Source organism: Bison bison, unplaced genomic scaffold (assembly GCF_000754665.1).
Source record: "Bison bison bison isolate TAMUID 2011002044 unplaced genomic scaffold, Bison_UMD1.0 scf7180017864525, whole genome shotgun sequence".
Lineage (NCBI taxonomy): Eukaryota > Metazoa > Chordata > Mammalia > Artiodactyla > Bovidae > Bison > Bison bison.
In genome coordinates, this window is record NW_011495076.1 from 13,086,942 (window position 1) to 13,108,759 (window position 21,818).

Below are 21,818 nucleotides of genomic sequence, written 5' to 3' on the forward strand. Positions count from 1 at the left end.
AAACACTAGAAACCACAGATGAAACATTAAAGGTGTGATCTATTCAAGTAAGAATACATGGCACTTCGATCAGGAGAACCATATTAATATGAAGAGCTTCACCTAGAAGTTGATGAAAGAATTACTTGGTGTGTTTTAAATTAAAACAAAATGTTTAAAAATATGTTATTTTTATGATCCCCTTCTTAAACTTTTCTTCTTTTTCCATTAACTAACCAACCTGTTGTTCAGTTGCTAAGTCTTATCTGACTCATTGTGACCCCAAGGACTGTAGCATGCCAGGCTCCTCTGTCCTAAACTATTTCCCAGACTTTGCTCAAATTCATGTCTGTTGAGTCAGTGATGCTATCTAAACATCTCATCCTCTGCCACTGCTTTCTCTGTTTGCCTTCAATCTTTTCCAGCATCAGGCTTCTCTTGTGGCTCAGCTGGTAAAGAATATGCCTGCATGAGGGAGACCTGGGTTCGATCCCTGGGTTGGGAAGATCCTCTGGAGAAGGCAAAGGCTATCCACTCCAGTATCCTTGCCTGGAGAATTTCATGGACTCTATAGACCAAATTCAGACTTAAATTGAAGAAAGTAGGGGAAACCACTAGACCATTCAGGTATGACCTAAATCAAATCCCTTATGATGATACAGTGGAAGTAAGAAATAGATTTAAGGGACTAGATCTGATACACAGAGTGCCTGATGAACTATGGACGGAGGTTCGTGACACTGTACAGGAGACAGGGATCAAGACCATCCCCATGGAAAAGAAATGCAAAAAAGCAAAATGGCTGTCTGGGGAGGGCTTACAAATAGCTGTGAATAGAAGCCAAGCGAAAACCAAGGAGAAAAGGAAAGATATCTGAATGCAGAGTTCCAAAGAATAGCAAGGAGAGATAAGAAAGCCTTCCTCAGCGATCAATGCAAAGAAATAGATGAACACAACAGAATGGGAAAGTCTAGAGATCTCTTCAAGAAAATTAGAGATACCAAGGGAACATTTCATGCAAAGATGGGTACAATAAAGGACAGAAATGGTAGGGACATAACAGAAGCAGAAGATATTAAGAAGAGGTGGCAAGAATACAAAGAACTGTACAAAAAAGATCTTCACAAACCAGATAATCACAATGGTGTGATCACTCACCTAGAGCCAGACATCCTGGAATGTGAAGTCAAGTGGACCTTAGCATCACTGTGAACAAAACTAGTGGAGGTGATGGAACTCCAGTTGAGCTATTTCAAATCCTAAAAGATGATGCTGTGAAAGTGCTGCACTCAATATGTCAGCAAATTTGGAAAACTCAGCAGTGGCCACAGGACTGGAAAAGGTCAGTTTTCATTCCAATCCCAAAGAAAGGCAGTGCCAAAGAATGATCAAACTACCACACAATTGCACTCATCTCACATGCTAGTAAAGTAATGCTCAAAATTCTCCAAGCCAGGCTTCAGCAATACGTGAACTGTGAACTTCCAGATGTTCAAGCTGGTTTTAGAAAAGGCAGAAGAACCAGAGATCAAATGGCCAACATCTGCTGGATCATGGAAAAAGCAAGAGAGTTCCAGAAAAACATCTATTTCTGCTTTATTGACTACGCCAAAGCCTTTGACTGTATGGATCACAATAATCTGTGGAAAATTCTGAAAGAGATGGGGATACCAGACCACCTGACCTGCCTCTTGAGAAACCAGTATGCAGGTCAGGAAGCAATAGTTACAACTGGACATGGAACAGCAGACCTGTTCCCAATAGGAAAAGGAGTACGTCAAGGCTGTATATTGTCACCCTGCTTATTTAACTTATATGCAGAGTATATCATGAGAAACATTGGGCTGGAAGAAGCACAAGCTGGAATCAAGATTGCCGGGAGAAATACCAATAACCTCAGATATGCAGATGACACCACCCTTATGGCAGAAAGTGAAGAGGAACTCAAAAGGCTCTTGATGAAAGTAAAAGAGGAGAGTGAAAAAGTTGGCTTAAAGCTCAACATTCAGAAAACTAAGATCATGGCATCTGGTCCCATCACTTCATGGGAAACAGATGAGGAAACAGTGGAAACAGTGTCAGACTTTATTTTGGGGGGCTCCAAAATCACTGCAGATGGTGACTGCAGCCATGAAATTAAAAGACACTTACTCCTTGGAAGGAAAGTTATGACCAACATAGATAGCATATTCAAAAGCAGAGACATTACTTTGCCAACAAAGGTCCATCTAGTCAAGGCTATGGTTTTTCCAGTGGTCATGTATGGATTGAGAGTTGAACTGTGAAGAAAGTTGAGCGCCAAAGAATTGATGCTTTTGAACTGTGGTGTTGGAGAAGACTCTTGAGAGTCCCTTGGACTGCAAAGAGATCCAACCAGTCCATCCTAAAGGAGATCAGTCCTGGGTGTTCGTTGGAAGGTCTGATGCTGAAGCTGAAACTCCAATACTTTGGCCACCTCATGCAAAGAGTTGACTCATTAGAAAAGACCCTGATGCTGGGAAGGATTGGGGGCAGGAGGAGAAGGGGACAACACAGGATGAGATGGCTGGATGGCATCACCGACTCAATGGACATGAGTTTGGGTAAACTCCGGGAGTTGGTGATGGACAGGGAGGCCTGGCGTGCTGGGATTCATGGGGTCGCAAAGAGTTGGCTCTGACTGAGGGACTGAACTGAACTGATTGTCCATGGGGTTGCAAAAAGTCAGACAGGGCTGAACAACTTTCACTTTCACTTTCCCAGCATCAGGGTCTTTTCCAATGAATCGGCATTTCCCATCAGGTGGTCAAATACTGGAGCTTCAGCATCAGTCCTTCCAGTGAATATTCAGGGCTGATTTCCTTTAGGATTGACTGGTTTGATCTCTGGGCAGTCCAAGGGACTCTCAAGAATCTTCCACAGGACCACAGCTAGAAAACATCCATTTTTTGACACTCAGCCTTTTTTATGGTCCAACTCTCACATCCATACATGACTTTTGGGAAAACCCTAGCTTTGACTCTACGGACAAAGTGATGGCTCTGCTTTTTAATACATTGTCTAGGTTTGTTACAGCTTCCCTTCCAAGGAGCAAGCATCTTCATGACTGCAGTCACCGTCTACAGTGATTTTGGAGCCCAAGAAAATAAAGTTTCTCACTGTTTCCAAAAGGACCAGATGCCAAGGTCTTAGTTTTTTGAATGTTGAGTTTTAACCCAGGTTTTTCACTCTCCTCTTTCACCCTCATCAAGAAGCCCTTTAGTTCCTCTCCACCTTCTGTCATTGCCATTAGAGCTCTATCCTCTGCGTATCTGAGCTTATTGATATTTCTCCTGGCAGTCTTGATTCCAGCTTATGATCCATCCAGCCCAGCATTTTGCGTGACGTACTCTGCATGTGTACATGCTAAGGTGCTTCAGCTTTGTCTGCCTCTTTGTGACCGCATGGGCTACAGCCGGCCAGGCACCTCTGTCCATGGGATTCTCCAGGCCAGAACATTGGAATGGGTTGCCACGCCCTCTTTCAGAGATAGAAACCCTACCTCTTATGTCTTTTGCATTGGCAGGCAGGTTATTTACCTTTAGCGCCACTTGGGAGGCCCGGTACTGTGAACAGAAGTTAAATAAGCAGGGTGACAATAGATAGCCTTGATATACTCCTTTCCCTATTTTGAACGAGTCAACTACTCTGTGTCCGGTTCTAACTCATGCTTCTTGACCTGCATACTGGTTTCTCAGCAGACAGTAAGGGAGTCTGGTACTCCCCTCTCTTTAACAAGTTTTAACAAACTGTTGGGATCCACACAGTCAAAGACTTAACATACTCAATGAAGCAGAAATAGATGCTTTTTCAGGAATTCCCTTGCTTTTTCTGTGATCCAAAGGATATTGGCAATTTGGTCTCTGGTTCCTCTGCCTTTTCTAAATCCAGCTTATACATGTGGAAGTTCTCGGTTCACATACTCTTGAAGCCTAGCTTGAAGAATTTTGAGCATAACCTTGCAAACATGCAAAATGAGGGCAACTGTACAGTAGTTTGAATATCTATGGCATTGCTCTTCTCTGGGGCTGGAATGAAAATTAACCTTTTCTAGTCCTATGGCCACTGCTGAGTTTTCCAAATTTGCTGACATATTGAATGCAGCACTTCAACAGCATCATTTTTTAGGATTTTAAATAGCTCAACTGGAATTCCTTCACCTCTACTAGCTTTGCTCGTAGTAATGCTTCCTAAGGCCCACTTAATTTCACACTCCAGGATGTCTGGCTGTAGGTGAGTTACCACACCATCGTGGTTATCTGGGTCATTAAGACCTTTCTTGTATAGTTCTTTGGTGTATTCTTGCCCCCTCTTCTTAATCTCTTCTGCTTCTGTTAGGTCCTTACCATTTCTGTCTTGTATCATGCACCATCCTCACATGAAATGTTCCCTTGATATTTCCAAGTTTCTTGAAGTGATCTCTGGTATTTCCCATTCTATTGTTTACTTCTTCGCACTGTTCATTTATGAAGGGCTTCTTATCGTTCCTTGCTATTCTCTGGAACTCTGCATTCAGTTGGGTATATCTTTCCTTTTCTCCTTTGCCCTTCACTTCTCTTCTTTCTCAGCTATTTGTAAAGCCTCCTCAGACAACCACTTTGCCATCCTGCATTTCTTTTTCTTTGGTATGGTTTTGATCACTAACTCCTGTACAATGTTATGAACCTCTGTCCATAGTTCTTCAGACACTCTATCAGATCTACTCCTTTGAAGCTAGTCGTCACCATCACTGTATAATCATACGGGATTTGATTTAGGTCATACCTGAATGGCCTAATGGTTTTCCCTACTTTCTTTAATTAAAGCCTAAGTTTTGCAATAAGAAGCCCATGATGTGAGCCACAGGCAGCTCCAGGTCTTGTTTTTTTGCTGACTATATAGAGTTTCTCCATCTGGGTCTGTGAAGAACATAATCAATCTGATATTGGTATTGACCACCTGGTGATGTCCACATATAGTCATATCTTGGGTTGTTGGAAAATGGTATTTGCTACGACCGGTGTGTTCTCTTAAGAAAACTCTTATTAGCCTTTGCCCTGCTTCTTTATTTTGTACTCCGAGGCCAAACTTGCCTGTTATTCTGGGTCTCTCTTGACTTCCTACTTTTGCATTCAAATCCCCTATGATGAAAAGACATCTTTTTTTGGTGTTGGTTCTAGAAAGTCTTGTAATTCTTCATAGAAGCAGTCAGCTTCAGCTTCTTCTGCATCAGTGGTTGGCACACTGACTTGGATTACTGTGATGTTGAATGGTTTGCTTTGGAAATGAACTGAGATCATTCTATCATTTTTGAGATTGCACCAAAGTATTGCGTATTGGACTCTATGAGGGTTAATGCATTTTTTCTAAGTGAGTCTTGCCCACAGTAGTAGATGCAATGGTCATCTGAATTAAATTTGCCCATTCTTGTCCATTTCAGTCACTGATTGCTAAGATGTTGATGTTCAATCTTGCCATCTCCTGCTTGACCACGTCCAATTTACCTTGATTCATGGACCTAACATTCCAGGTTCCTATGCAATATTGTTCTTTACTGCATCAGACTTTACTTTCACCACCAGACACATCCACAACTGAGCATCATTTCTGCTTTAGCCCAGACATTTCATTCTTCCTGGAGCTATTAGTAATTGCCCTCTGCTCTTCCTCTGTAGCATATTGGACACCTTCTCACACAGAGGGCTCCTCTTCCGGTGTTGTATCTGTTTGCCTCTTCATACTGTTGATTGGGTTCTCTTGGCAAAAAATACTTCTTCCTGCAGTGGACCACATTTTATCTTAACTCTTCACTATGACCCATTCATCTTGGGTGGCCCTGCATGGCAAGGCTCATGGCTTCACTGAGTTATGCAAGCCCTTTCACCACAAGAAGCCTGTGATCCATGAAGGGGAAATGACCAACTACTAGATTTTTATTTTCAGTCTTTACTCAACAGCTTCCAACATAACTGATCTCTCTGCTCTTCAATTCACTCCTCATGGATTTCCTCACATTTCACTGGTCATCCTCTAATGTTGTTCCTTTGCTGGCCCCTTCCCTGTTTGCTGCTGCTCAGTCACTTCAGTCGTGTCCAACTCTGTGCAACCCCATAAGACAGCAGCCCACCAGGCTCCGCTGTCCCTGGGATTCTGCAGGCAAGAACACTGGAGTGGGTTGCCATTTCCTTCTCCAATGCATGAAAGTGAAAAGTCAAAGTGAAGTCACTCAGTCATGTTCGACTCTTCGCAACCCCATGGACTCCAGCCTACCAGGCTCCTCCGTCCATGGGATTTTCCAGGCAAGAGTACTGGAGTGGGGTGCCATTTTGCAGACTTCTTAATAATAGAGTCTGGCAAGGCTCATTTATTTCTCTTATTTTTTTTATCTGTGTTCACTGCCTTCATAACCTAATCCAGTTCCATGACTTTAAAAACTATCTCTAGACTGCTGATTCTCAGATATGTAAACCCAGCTCATACCCATCTTCAGAATTCTTGCTTATCTGATACCTCCTACAGAGACACCCTACAAGATGTCTCAAATTCATAATTCAAAATGTAACTCCTGATCTTTGTCGACAAAATCAGCTTCACCCACAGCCTTTCCCTTGACAGCTGAGGGCAACGCTATACTGCCAGTTGTTCAGGCTGAAAATCTTGGGCGTTATCCATAAATCCCCTCTCTTGTAATTCACAGTCAGTGATTAGGAAGTTCTGTTGGCTTATCCTTAGCTATATCCAGAACCCACATGTCCTTATCTACTACGATCCTGAACTGAGACGTCATTATTGGCTATATTAGGCCTGTGACTTCCTAGTTGATGGTTGACAAAGCAGTTAGAGACACCATTATAATGTACACCATTCTTATTAGGGACATTGCCAGGATTCGCTTTTACAATTATTATGAGATTCCTTTGATTTTATCTTTTCTTAGTAACCATTTAAGCAATTTTTTTGGAATACAGTTGATTTACAATGTTGTATTAGTTAGAAGCTCACTTATGTCTAAGTCAATAAAAGCAAATTCTATCATGAAATAGCTAACAAATATCTTTTTTAATAGGGTAGGATTGCTTATAATGTTCCTAAATTTAAAAAAGGACAGAAATTCTTAAAAAAAAAAATGTACACCAGGTCCCATCACTCCTATGCTCAAACACTGAAATAGCTACCTTAAGTCCCCAAAATGGCTCCACCCTCCTGCCCTCCTGTAAATTCTTTGACCTGTCTTCCTATTTCCTTCCCTCACTCATTCCAACCCGGTCATTCAGCCCTGAGTGCTGTTCCTCAAACACACAGATAGGCTCCTACTTGTTAGGGCTCAGTCCACTTGACACTCTGCCTGGAAAGTTCTTACCTGAGAGAGTCTCAGAGCTACCCCTTCCTCACCTCCAAGTGTTTGCTCAGATGTCTTAGTGGTGAGGCTACCTGCCTATCATTTTAAAAATTGAAACCTACCCTCTCACTCCCCATCCCTCTTGGTCTTTTATGTAGCACATATTATCATCTCACATACTATATAATGAATCATTTCTTATGTTTATTGTTCATTTTCTGTCTCAGTGTTAGAATGTAAGCTCAAGACCAACTACTGAGAGGGCTGGCTGACTGGATGGGGTGAGTGATCATCCTGACATAAGAGGTCGGACTATTTCATTTGATCTAGCACTCCAGGTTGGTAGGTGCCCAATATGCTACTGAAGATCAGTGGAGAAATAACTTCAGAAAGAATGAAGGGATGGAGCCAAAGCAAAAACAACACCCAGTTATGGATATGACTGGTGAGAGAAGCAAGGTACAATGCTATAAAGAGCATTATTGCATAGGAACCTAGAATGTTAGGTCCATGAAACAGAGCAAACTGGAAGTGGTCAAACAGGAGGTGGCAAGAGTGAACGTTGACATTCTAGGAATCAGCGAACTAAAATGGACTGGAATGGGTGAATTTAACTCAGATGACCATTATATCTACTACTGTGGGCAGGAATCCCTTAGAGGAAATGGAGTCACCATCATGGTCAACAAAAGAGTCTGAAATGCAGTACTTGGATGCAAAAAAAAAAAGCCTCCTGATGAAAGTGAAAGAGGAGAGTGAAAAAGTTGGCTTCAAACTCAACATTCAGAAAACTAAGATGGCACCCGGTCCCGTCACTTCATGGCAAATAGATGGGGAAACAGTGGAAACAGTGGCTGACTTTATTTTTTGGGGGGCTCCAAAATCACTGCAGATGGTGACTGCAGCCATGAAATTAAAAGACGCTTACTCCTTGGAAGGAAAGTTATGACCAACCTAGATAGCATATTCAAAAGCAGAGACATTACTTTGCCAACAAAGGTCCATCTAGTCAAGGCTATGGTTTTTCCAATAGTCATGTACGGATGTGAGAGTTGGAGTATGGGGAAAGCTGAGCGATGAAGTATTGATGCTTTTGAACTGTGGTGTTGGAGAAGACTCTTGAGAGTCCCTTGGACTACAAGGCAATCCAACCAGTCCATCCTAAAGGAGGTCAGTCCTGGGTGTTCACTGGAAGGACTGATGTTGAAGCTGAAACTCCAATACTTTGGCCACCTGATAGGAAGAGCTGACTCATTTGAAAAGACCCTGATGTTGGGAAAGATTGAGGGCAGGAGGAGAAGGGGACGAAGGAGGATGAGATGGTTGGATGGCATCACCGACTCAATGGACATGAGTTTGGGTGGACTCCGGGAGTTGGTGATGGACAGGGATGCATGGAATGCTATAGTTCATGGGGTCACAAAGAGTTGGACACAATTGAGCGACTGAAATGAACTGAGAACTCCATATTCACACACCCGCAAGTGAAACTTTCACAGCATGTGCTGAGAAGCATATACTCTTAGAGCTAGAATGGAATCAAAAGGTTATCTTCCTAGACAGGCAGGCAACCAGATATTGAGAGATAACTGACCTGCCTACATTCACACAGACAGCTAATAGCAAACTAGTTGGCCATGATTTTTTTTTTTTTTGTACCTTCCCAGTCTCATGTCTAGAAAGATAATCTAAGTCAGAAGAAAAAAAGCAATGATTATTAAATATTGTCCAAGGTCAAAGACTAGAAAGAGCTAGCACTGTTTCAGTAATTCTGTAAAAAGCCATTCTACATGGAAAAATAAAAGTATCCCATTTATAATCAGTGTTTCTATAGCAGCTAGTGTTGAATGGAATTTAAGAAGAGAATGAGAAAACTGAAGCTGCATCAGCATCTTCCCCACAGTCCCAGAGGCCCCTGCATTGTGGATGCAGGACAAGCTGCGCAGCTGCACAGGAACTCACTCAGATTCTCCAGCAGGTGCTTGCAGTCATCAGTAGCAACATCGTGTGCGGTCCGATTACACTTATCTCTTCTTTCCGGCTCCAGCCCTCCGTGCCTACACAAGACTTCTAGGCAGTTCTGTGAAGACAAGAACTCCATTACCTCCTGTCCAAATGAATCAACTCAAGTGAAAACTCCAAGGGAAGATTCAGCGACCTGTGGCAAGCCAATCAGGAATTCTCGATCAGAAAGCTTATTTCTTTTCCAACAACCCAAATATACAGATTAATCTAAACACTGTCTCCAAGTAAAAAGCAAAGAGGGCTTCATTTACATGTGATTCACAAGATCAAAACACTGCTGCTCTTAGAACAGCCTCTTAGGTTCCAAGAGAAAAACTGGCTTACTAATCACTCAGTTTGCAGAGTGCCATTAAGGAAAAAAGACTTGGGCAGACAGTATCCTTTTATGGTAATCTGGAAATACAAAAAGACTTCTGCTACAACCGAATGCCCAGCATTGTCTTCTAGACCAGGTATTGTCTTCCTGGTCATAAAAGTGCAGAGTTCAAATTCTGTCCCAGAGTCCTTGTAACCACAAATATATTTTGGATCTTATGTTGTCTTATTTTTTATTTGAAAATTATATGTAAATACCATATTGACTGAGGTTTTAGAAAAACACTCTCAATAGACATGGAAGTTATGTGCCCTTGCTTTTTAAGTTTCTTCTGTATTGCTCCAGGGAGTCTCCACTCAAAAGGTATCACTAGCCTTTGAGGTGAAAGGTCTTGGTTTTCCAAAGTTTTTCGATTCAAAGTGGTAGACAGACAATATATATATATGCAAACATTTTCAAGTAAGTGCATGGCAGGATACTACATTGGGATATTTATCAAGGAGCTCTGCTATTTCAACTTCTATTACTTCCTGATTTGTCTCCTGATTTACCATCAAAGTAAGCACAAAATGGAATAAACCAGAAACCATGAAAAGGAACTAACAACCAAAACAAGCACTGTTCTTTTCATCACTTCCCTACACGTACACACACACACACACACACACTTACACACACACACAGGCTTTGGGCAGACTTTCACTTTTGACAACACAGTAAACTAGGAGTCTGAACAGCTTTCCCTAATCTTGCTGTAAGATACTTTTTTGTGTGTTTTATAAAACATGTTTTCCTTACTGATGTAAGGAAAATACATACATAATATCTATGTAGAAAAGTACATAAATAAGTGTGAAGCTTGCAGAATTACCACAAAGTGAACATACTTGTGGGAGGAGTATTCTGGAAGCCCCCTTAATGTTCCATCTCAACCACTAATCCCTCCTTTCTCCTCACAAAGGCAGCTACTATTATGATTTCTAAGACGGGAAGTCCACTTAGCCTGTTTTAAGAGTTTTATATAAATGGAACCATATTACAGGTACACTTTTATATCTGGCTTCTTTTCAATCACCATAATACTATAAAATTCATACATGTATTAGGAATAGTTATAATTCAATTCATCCTATTTTAAAATTACTGTGTATCACATGGATATACCACAGTTCATCTCTACTCTTGTTGGTGGGCATTTGGGTTCTACTATGGACATTCTGATACGTGTCCTTTGGCAGACACAGGTACACATTTCTATTGGGTATACATACAGAGTCGGTCTGCTGGGGCACAGGGTATGCACACGTTCTGTATCTGTGTATACTGCAAAGAGCTTTTAAAAGTGGCTATACCAAACTCCACTCCCACCAGGAGTATATCTGAGTTCCAGTTGCTTCCTATTGCCTCCTAAACATATTTTAAATGCAATCATAGTCCACGAGGAAATACAAGGAATGCATAAGGGTCAGAAAGAAAAAGAGTAAGCTGAGATCACCAAGTAAGTGAAATATGAAAAGGAAGCCAGTGCTGATTTACTATAGGGGCTCTTTTTGGATGCTTGAGGGGATGGGAGACAAGGCCTTGGTACCTGCAAAATGGAGAAGCTGAGCCAGAGGACCTTTGAATAAAGAAAATCTGTTTGCCTGCAAAGGGATTAACTAACAGCGTTTATCACTGCTGCTGTCGAGGCTGGAGGAATCTCCTCTAACAATCAAGTCTGGCTTTCATAGATCTGGGGTTCAAGTTTTAAAAAACCACTAAGCTAAGAAATGAACTAAAAACTAAGCCAAATAAATAAATAATAGTTTTTATCCCATTGATATTACTAATTTGTACAACATCAGTAAATGCATGAGAGTTAATGAAATTGACTCAAATGAAAGATTCAAGCAGAATGAAATCTGAGCACTAAACTTCATGAATTCTCAGATGATAAGAGACAGAAATAATATATTTATTACACAAGTTAGTACTTGTAGCAAAAACAGGTTAGAGATAAAACAGACCTGGTGTCTTATCCTGCCAATATAAATGATTTTTATCTGACTTTTGGTAAATCATTTAACATTTTTCTGCTTCAGTTTCCTTATCTGCGTCTCATATATCTATATTTCAAAAGGTTGTTAGGTGATTTAAATGAAAAGCTAGTAATTTATATTCTTGGCACATAGAACACTCTCAATATTTATTAGCTTGCTGTATTTGTTACAATCAACATAATCATCACAAATTAGAAAACAGCCCAAGTATTCAGGTAAGTGGTGAGGAATTATAGCACATCAACAAATGTCACAATTCTAGGTGATGTTAGTTCAAATTAGAAACAGAAATGATAAAAGATGCAACCAAAATTTGCAAGATTCAAGTCCACCTATAAGGTGGGTTGTGTATAATTATTATAGTCAGGCAGATCAGTAGGCAATAATCTAAGCAGTGGCTTTCTCTAAAACGAAGCACAGAATGTCAGAAAGATAGCAGGATAAGGCATATCCAAATGGGGCCACAACTGTGAGTTTCCCAGCACTCTGCTGAGCTCCATGGGGAACACAAAGAAGATGAGAACTTTACCTAACCAACACTTAACAACAGCAGCTACAAAAACTATTCAAGCACATACTAAGCGCCAGGCACCGTTACAAGACTGCACGTGTATTTAGTGCTCATCAAACCTCACAACGTTATGAAATAGGAACTAAGCACCTGCATGCCAGGAGCTGTGTCAAGACCCCAGGGTTGTGACGATGAATAAGGTAACAGTTCTGTTTCTCCGGCAGAAACATGACATGTTGTCAAGAGTCATGAGGAAAACATGCAGGAAAGGGGGCCTATGGACGTGAGGGGCAAAGTTTTACTCAGCAGAAGAAGAAGCGGGAAAGGTAGAGAAAAACATCTAAGCTCTCTCACTGATGGGTGGGATCTGAGCGAAGAGAACAAATGCTGTGATGCCAACTGCTGTTTCTGGACACGGATTCTCAGGGGACCTAAACTGGGTAGACTATTCCAAGGGATGTAAAGCAAGTAGTCCAGATGACTAAGTCTAAGTTAAAGTGCTATTAACCACAACATAGATACATGTCTCTAGCGAGCAGAAACTTTAAAAGGCAGTGGGCTTTGGTTTCGGCTTCTATTTCCACTCACATCCCAATTGCCAGAACTTAGGTAGGCAGCCATGGTCATCTTCCAGGAAGCTGGAAAATGTATTCTTTATTTGGGGCTGAACTCTGAGAGGTTTGTTATTGTAGAAGAGGGGAGAAGGGATGTTTAGGGTCAATGAACCACCTCTGTCAGTGGCCTTTAAGAGCTGAGAAGAAAGGTACCAGTGCCAGGTAGACTAAGAAGAACACTCACGTCCAAAGAGCTAGAGATAAGATCCAGCTCAGGGCAGGAAACCTGAGACACTGAGCTTGGGCAGAGGGAGTGGGAGGGAATTCAGTCCACAAATGCACAGGTGAGGTCCAGCACCCACGTCAGGAACAACCTTGGGATGTGGCTGTGCCCACTGCTGGTCAGAGCAGGGGAGATGGAGAAACAACACGATGGGTAACAACAGCTGAGGAAGCAGAGATTTAGCAGGGAGACGAAGGTGGCTGGAGTTAGCCAGGAAGGGCTGAGGGAGAGGGAGCATGACTCTTTGCAGGAGACAGAAGGATACGTCTGGGTAGACAAGTGCCGTGATCAACTCAGTTCTGAAAACCAACTAGTGAGTTTGGAAGACATACTGAAAAACAAAGTGACAGGAAGGAAACCGGTTAAGAGAACTGTCATAAAATTTACTCATTTACTCCTTGATTCAACAAACGTTTAGTACCCGTGGGCCAGAGGCTGCTGAGCACAATATATACAATGATGAAAGTGATTTTTTTGGAGGCAGTGGAGAGGGAAGCGGGTATATAAATAATTCCAGTAAAGAACAAGCTCCCTAAGTGAAGTGTGAAGAGGTACCCTGGGAGCAATGAACTCCTGGAAGCCAAGACCTAAGCTGAGATGTTTTCCAGGCAGGGAGGGGTCAGGACAGAAGGGGCCATTTGGGGTAATGGGAACAGCAGATGCAAAGGCAGGGAGAGGAGACAGCACAGGATGTCTGCAGGATTCGAGCAGAGAGCACAGGGGAGAAGAAGCCAGGAGTGTGCTGGTGCAAAGAGGCTGAGGCCAGAGCTGGAAGGGACCTGACTGTCACATACAGGGCTGGCACTCATCCTCGAAGTGACAGAAAGATCAGTTATCCTTGGAAAGATGAGGGGTAAAATACACGACCAACTAGAAAGGTCCCTCTCAAAGCAGCATAAAGGAGGTGGTGAGACTGGAGATGGGGAGACCACAGCAGCCTATGCAAGTTCAGACAGCCTGTGATGAGGGCTCCCAGAGGGACATCCTGGAATGTGTTTAAAAACACAGCCTCCTCTTTGTTCATGCACTCATTTATAAAGGAATAAAATCTAGACTTGTATCCATCATTTGAACTCAGTAACTTAGGAAGATGGAGCAAGAGACACAAATGTCAGATGATGTTACTGGATTAAGAGAGGAGGAACAGAGATGCACTATAAACACAGAAGTCTGGGGACACATCCTCATGGAGCTGTTTGGTGGAAATAAATGCGAATATGGCCATCAGTAGGGCTTCCTGGATGGCTCAGCAGTAAAGAAGCAACCTGCAATGCATGAGATTTGCAGGAGATATGGGTTCGATCCCTGGTCAGGAAGATCCCCTGGAGAAGGAAATGGCAACCCACTCCAATATTCTTGCCTGGGAAATCCCATGGACAGAGGAGCCTGGCAGGCTACAGTCCATGGGGTCACAAAGAGCTGGACACAACTGAGTGACTAAACACCACCATCACCACTATAGATAGATAGCAATGGCCATCGATAGGGTTACTGTACATCTGTCTGAACTAAGACACTTTTAGGAGTAAAAGGGGGCACTGTTAATGGTTCCATTGGGATGATGGGCATCCACAAGGGCTGTATTGGGCCAACTGGGCTATCAAGGAGATGCCCTGTAAATCGTGGGCTTCCTACACAGGATCTTCCTGAAAGGACTGACAACGTGAATAAGTGGCTAGAGAGAAGATTTTGGAACCTCTACAGATTATATTCTGGGGACCAGTAAGATCATTCAAGGGGGAAAGTATAGAGTGAGAGGAGAAAAAGGGTCAAATTAGATCCATGAAAGGTGTCAGTGGAAAATACTGGAAAACACTGGAAAGTGCAGCTCTTCAGTGAGGGGTGGGAGCACAACTCTGGTTGGCCAAGTTTATGTGAGAATCCTTTAGGATCCTGTCAGTGAGTCACTGGTGGTTAAATTAAGCAAGTGTGCAACGCTCTGCACTGGACATTCTGGAATGAGGTTTTAAAAAAGAGCCTTTCCTTTGTCTACACACAGTTGAGTCAATCTGGCCTTTTCAAAAATAATCTTATAAAAATTAAGAGGAAAATAGTCAAGGAGAATCAAAAGCACAAAAAATAAAAGACTCCAAAGACTGGATTTCTATTTACCATGATTAGCATCTAGTCCCAAAGATTTGGTCCAACCTCACAAATTATCCTGTCTTTGTCTTTTCTAGCCAGGTACCCAACTCTCTGTGACAAGAAAGAATTTTAAGGACTCCTATCATTTTTTTTCTTCCTTGTAGGCATGACCTAGGGAGAGAAAATCTACATTGTAGGGCTCTATGTGGGCCTCTGCACTTAAGATACACACCTCATGCAGACCATCCATTTAGGGCGGATGCTAGAATGTGGGAGGAAATGCCTGGGATTCACCTGGTTAAGAGCTAAAAAGGCATCAGTCAGTCTACAATCCCAGAACAATGCGAGAACAGCATAAAGATGGCAACAAGAGGACCACTGCCTGACCAGAGGACCACGGGCCTGCTTAGGGATGACCTCTAGGATGGTGGAAAATAAATGACTGGAAAGCAGGTAAAAAGCCAGGTGGGAGATCTGGGCTTGGGAAGAGTTATTGTAGAAGCCACAGTTGAAGTTGAAAGACTGGATAAATTCTTAAAAATAGGACTAGACAGCTAGGATGGCTTGGGAGTTTCCTAGGGTTAAAAAAGAAAAACCAGAAAAAAAAAAAAAAAACAAAGAAAAAGCCTGATCATCAAATTCAGAAGGGAAGCAAAGAAGGGGCAGTGTTGTGGAAGCCAAGGAGAGGTCTGCATTAGAATCAACATGTTAAACAACCCAGAAAGACTGAGTAAGAACAGAAGTGATAGGTAGCCTCCGCCTTGGCAATATGTAAGCTAGAGTTATAATCTACTCCTGGACTTACAACATGCAGAGTCCCTCAAATTAAGAATCTGTTGTATGAGAGCTTTGACAACCAGATGCTCAAATCCAGATACTCTCCCTAATCTATTTCTGCTGCAGGAACTTGATGTGTCAAAGTTCTCATGACAGAACACAGAGTTTCACTAAGAAATTCTTCTATCTACGCACACTGAGTGATGAAAACAAGTTTATCCTCAGTGACGAGTTCGGCCGTGCAGTAGTCACAGACCAGCTTTAGAGAGAGCTACGCTGGTTACCAAAGACCAAATGGTGATTATAAATTGCTTAGTCATTGGGAAAAAGACCAAGAACTAAGTGGAAAAAGGACTGACTGAGGAACCTGATCTTCTATGAATTGACTTTGGGGAATTAATTATGCGATTTCCCAAAACTGAAACTTTTTCATCTGCAAGGCAAGGGGGTTGGAATAGATGAGCTATGTGTCTTCAAGCTCCAAAATCCCACGTTTGTCAGTTGAGAAACATGTGGAAACTGAAGTGATATTCTTGGGTAACAATGCGCTACTACCTTATGTAGATCGGACACATGTATGCTATGGTAGAAAAAAAAAAAAACATACATCTTTTAAGCCCTACTGTGGTCAGTGTAGAATCTCTTCACCCACACAATGATTAACTCAGGATTGTAATGTATTTTTTCTGAAAACTACTCTTAGCAACTTAGTTGTGAATAGATTACCTCTCTGGACAACTATCTCAGCCACGATATAAACACTGTATTAGGCAAGGATGCAAAAATATCTTCCAATACCCATGACTAGGAAGGCAGGCTGAGTGGTATCGTGTGAAGAGTAATGAAACCAGGCAATCTGGTCTTCATTCCCAATGTCTATTCATCTCTCCATAGTTTGAAGTGAAGTGAAGTCGTTCAGTCGTGTCTGACTCTTTGCGACCCCGTGGACCGTAGCCTACCAGGCTTCTCCATCCATGGGATTCTCCAGGCAAGAGTACTGGAGTGGGTTACCATTTCCTTCTCCAGGGGATCTTCCCGACCCAGGAATCGAACCCGGGTCTCCCGCATTGGAGGCAGACGCTTTAACCTCTGAGCCACCAGGGAAGTTCCATAGTTTAAATGTCCTAATTGTAATGAAGAAGTAAGCCTGGAAGACAAAGTATCTACTCCAGGGCAAAAAAAAAAAAAAAAGCCTGTTATTTTAATCTATTATTTTTCTTTGCAGTGTGTCAATGTTGTCAGCCACGCTTACTTTCTAAAATCTCTCTTCTTATTCAAAATTTATCTTAAATTCTTAAAATAAGAGACTATTGGAAGAGTCATATTAGACATGAGAAATTCTATTTCCCTTGACAGAGCATCCACGTTGCCAAGGGCCTGGAAATCCATGAAGATACCATCTTCAGCCATGAAACCACCAAGCCTAATGAGGAGTTCATAAAGGAGGAGCTGAGTGGCACCATAAGCCCCCACCCTAAAGGGTTACTCAACCTGGAGGGAGAGCTCCTCTCAGTGATGCTCAGGTTTCATATTCTTTTTTTCTTGCCTTCAGGTTGAGCGTATGAACAGCCTACCACTGTCAGTAGCCTTTCACATTATACTCTGAGATTTTCTAGAAGAGGGAGGTAAGTAAAAAAACCACCCCTGCAACACACATTTTCTCCATCAAATGAGATTCACTGTCCTCGATTACTTATGCCTATTCAAATTTAAGCCTTTCATATTTCCCATCTTTGCCTTCCAAGTACTTTTATGTCAAATGTCATTGCATTCCATTCAAATCAATACACAAATATCAAGCTCATATAATTACTGTAGGTTTTTTTTTTTTTTTAAAGGATAATCGGGAGTAAACTACTACTACCAAGCAATACCTCCACACTGGACTGACTCATTCCTGTTTCTCACTTGTTTCAAAAACACCCAAGTCCAAGATGAACAGCTTCTGCTCTAGATCATAACACAGGAAGTTACCAACCAGGAGCTCCAAATGCACATTTCTAGCTATTTCCAGATATCTCCATCTGGATGAACACGTCCCAGCATTAAATTCAGCATGCCTAAACCCACATTCTGTCTGCTGGATCACAACAACACCTCTTCTTTCCTCTTTCTGGGAACGTAACTATGATCCTTCTATTCATCCCATTCATTCAATGCATCTAATCTGTCTGCAGTTCTTGGACATTTCTACTCTGTGACCTCTCTTATGATTTCTACCAGTCTCATCATCTTTCACCTAGTCTCTCTCCCTGCCATCAACATTCTCATAATCCCAAATCTTCTAAATGTCATTGCTCAATCAAGCAATTTAAACTATAGAGATGATTCTTTTGTTCCTTTGTACAAACTTTTCAACAGTTTTACTCTGTCTAGTAAATAAAACTCAGTGCATCACCGAAGGCCTGTGCCATACTATGAAACTCCTAGTCTTGTCTTCTCACCACTCTTCATAGCTCAACTGGAGCCTCTCTACTTCCATACCATTCCTACTGTTCCCTGCATCTGAACTACTCTCCTCTCCCAGTGATGGGTGACAAATGTAACCCAGCCTGCAAGGCCAAAATCATTTCTATCTCCTCCAGAATGAGTCATTTCTGAGCCTAATATTCCACAGCTCTGCTCCCTGAAATACATGCATTCTGTCTTGCAAAAAATAAGAATTTACATTTTTGTATTGTTTCAAATACATGTCTACTATCCTTGTTTTAAATTTTCTGTGCTTCTCTTATCCTATGCTTGTCTTGTATTTTGCACTCCTGCCCCTGAACTAGGAGTTACCTAATCACATAAATGATTCCTACAAATGTTAGCTTCCATAATGCCTTGCACTCAGCTTCCTGATAGCTTTTCATTGTTAAAGCAATATTGCTAAAGTGATTTAAATGGAAAAAGAAGCATGAATGGATGGCTTCCTATGTCATGTTATTTCTTTAATAATCACAATCTTTCTCTAATGAGTGAAACCTAGAACTCTCTCTTATGAATCATGAGACAGCACAGAGAGTGCATAGTGAGGGAGTTGAGAGTACAGAACATGTGTACCTGAATCCTGGTTCTCCCTCAAAATTATTGCATGGCCTTGGTACTAACTCAAACAATCTTGAGGCCTCAATCAATATCCAATTTCTCTTCCTAATTTTAATGAGATAAAATGTCTGGAATTACTCCCACATTTGTTAACAAACTCCAAACTGATTTTTATGACATCTCATATATGCTTGATGGTAAATATCTGCTGAACAAAAAATATAGTTGGTTCTTACTGGAAGCTGATCATTTCCAAAAATAGTGCTGCTCAGTCTCCAATTAGTCAAGCAAAATACACTCAGCCAAGAGCAGCCAACTTTGCCACTCACCAAATTACAACTGTATAATGAGGCCAGCTGCTACCAGACACACCTTAAAACCCTTTGAAGCAGCAATATGGGCAGCAGTCCAGCCTTCACTGTCAGCATGGTTGATGAGGTCTGCAGGAACAACAGGCTTGGATGTGCCTTCATGATGCTCTTCTTCTTGATCCAAGTCTAAGATGGCCAACCCGGGCTCCTCCTGCAACTTGTTTCCATGGGCTGGGGCTCTGTGGTACATAAGAAGCTTGAGGCTGTCCACATTACCAGTGTCCACGGCTGCATGAATTGGTGTCCAGCCATCCTGAAAATAAAACAACCAGGGGGAAAGAGTTGATTACAACATGAATGTTGAGAGCAGTGTTATTTAAAGTTCACATCTAAATATTCTTGGCCACGGACCACTGAGACAGGAAAAGCAGGCATTCCAATCCTGAATATCATCGATGAGCTAGGTTCTCTCAGACCTCTGTCAATTAGTGCCTTTTCCATAGCTCTGACTCATGTCTGCTATTTTGTAAGAGTTTCTTCTTAACACTCAACCATTTGGAGTGAGTTAGTAATACCCAGCCTGGTAAATATGCATTATATATGGTAAAACAAAATCTCAACTTAATATTATGAAAGAATGAACTTCAGCATACACATTTTTAAAAATTTATATCCAAGTATAATAAGCCAACTCTACTTATAGGGAAGTGTGCTAATTCTAGTCATCTTAAAATTTTATGCCACTGATTCCAGAAGGAAAGATTCTAGATAATATGGAAAAGGCAGACATAAAGGAAAAACAAAGTCAAATAACTTTATCTATCAGCCTCTATGGGCCTCTCTGGGATTGCAGATGGACACTGGTAAATGCAAGCTTAGAAACTGTTCCAACTAAAATATTGGGCCCATTCCCTAGAACATATTACTTTGAAGCCCCAATCATCCACTTAGCTGGTTGTTAGAACAGACTCAGAATTTTTTTTTTTTAGGGTAGCAGTTCTCAAAGTGTGGTTCCCTGATCAGCACCATCAGCACCAACTGTGAACTTGTTAGAAATGTAAATTGTTGAGCCGCATCCCAGACTACTGAATCAGAAATCTCAAGGGGTGGGGCCCTGCATTCTGTTTTACCAGCCATCTGGGCAACTCTGATGCACTGAAGTTTGACAAACTCTATTCTAAGGAAAATCTTGATCCCCTCTGTTCAGTTCAGTTCAGTCGCTCAGTCGTGTCCGACTCTTTGCAACCCCATGAATCGCAGCACGCCAGGTCTCCCTGTCCATCACCAACTCCCGGAGTTCACCCAGACTCACATCCATCGAGTCAGTGGTGCCAGCCAGCCATCTCATCCTCTGTCGTCCCCTTCTCCTCCTGCCCCCAATCCCTCCCAGTATCAGAGTCTTTTCCAATGAGTCAACTCTTCGCATGAGGTGGCCAAAGTACTGGAGTTTCAGCTTTAGCATCATTCCTTCCAAAGAAATCCCAGGGCTGATCTCCTTCAGAATGGACTGGTTGGATCTCCTTGCAGTCCAAGGGACTCTCAAGAGTCTTCTCCAACACCACAGTTCTAAAGCATCAATTCTTCAGTGCTCAGCTTTCTTCACAGTCCAACTCTCACATCCATACATGACCACTGGAAAAACCATAGCCTTGACTAGAGCACCTTTGTTGGCAAAGTAATGTCTCTGGTTTTGAATATGCTATCTAGGTTGGTCATAACTTTCCTTCCAAGGAGTAAGCGTCTTTTAATTTCATGGCTGCAGTCACCATCTGCAGTGATTTTGGAGCCCAAAAAAATAAAGTCTGACACTGTTTTAACTGTTTCCCCATCTATTTCCCATGAAGTGATGGGACCACATGCCATGATCTTCGTTTTCTGAATGTTGAGCTTTAAGCCAACTTTTTCACTCTCCACTTTCACTTTCATCAAGAGGCTTTTTAGTTCCTCTTCACTTTCTGCCATAAGGGTGGTATCATCTGCATATCTGAGATTTTTGATTATTGATATTTCTCCCGGCAATCTTGATTCCAGCTTCTGTTTCGTCCAGTCTAGGGTTTCTCATGATGTACTCTGCATAGAAGTTAAATAAGCAGGGTGACAATATACAGCCTTGACATACTCCTTTTTCTATTTGGAACCAGTCTGTTGTTCCATGTCCAGTTCTAACTGTTGCTTCCTGACCTGCATACAGATTTCTCAAGAGGTCTGATATCCCCATCTCTTTCAGAATTTTCCACAGTTGATTGTGATCCACACAGTCAAAGGCTTCGGCATAGTCAATAAAGCAGAAATAGATGTTTTTCTGGAACTCTCTTGCTTTTTCCATGATCCAGCAGATATTGGCAATTTGATCTCTGGTTCCTCTGCCTTTTCTAAAACCAGCTTGAACATCTGGAAGTTCACGGTTCACGTATTGCTGAAGCCTGGCTTGGAGAATTTTGAGCATTACTTTACTAGCTTGTGAGATGAGTGCAATTGTGCGGTAGTTTGAGCATTCTTTGGCATTGCCTTTCTTTGGGATTAGAATGAAAACTGACCTTTTCCAGTCCTGTGGCCACTGCTGAGTTTTCCA

At 41.9% G+C, this 21,818-nt stretch overlaps 1 protein-coding gene across 1 annotated transcript in view; it reads right to left on the reverse strand.

Annotated features, from left to right (window-relative positions):
- Nucleotides 1-21,818, reverse strand: part of CTTNBP2 (cortactin binding protein 2) — a 164,568-nt gene that overhangs the window by 48,795 nt on the left and 93,955 nt on the right. The window contains exons 7-8 of the mRNA XM_010831224.1: nt 19,308-19,559; nt 9,278-9,395 (exon numbers count right to left, since the gene is read on the reverse strand). Of these exons, the coding sequence (XP_010829526.1) occupies nt 9,278-9,395; nt 19,308-19,559 (370 nt within the window). The remainder of the gene's footprint in view (nt 1-9,277; nt 9,396-19,307; nt 19,560-21,818) is intronic.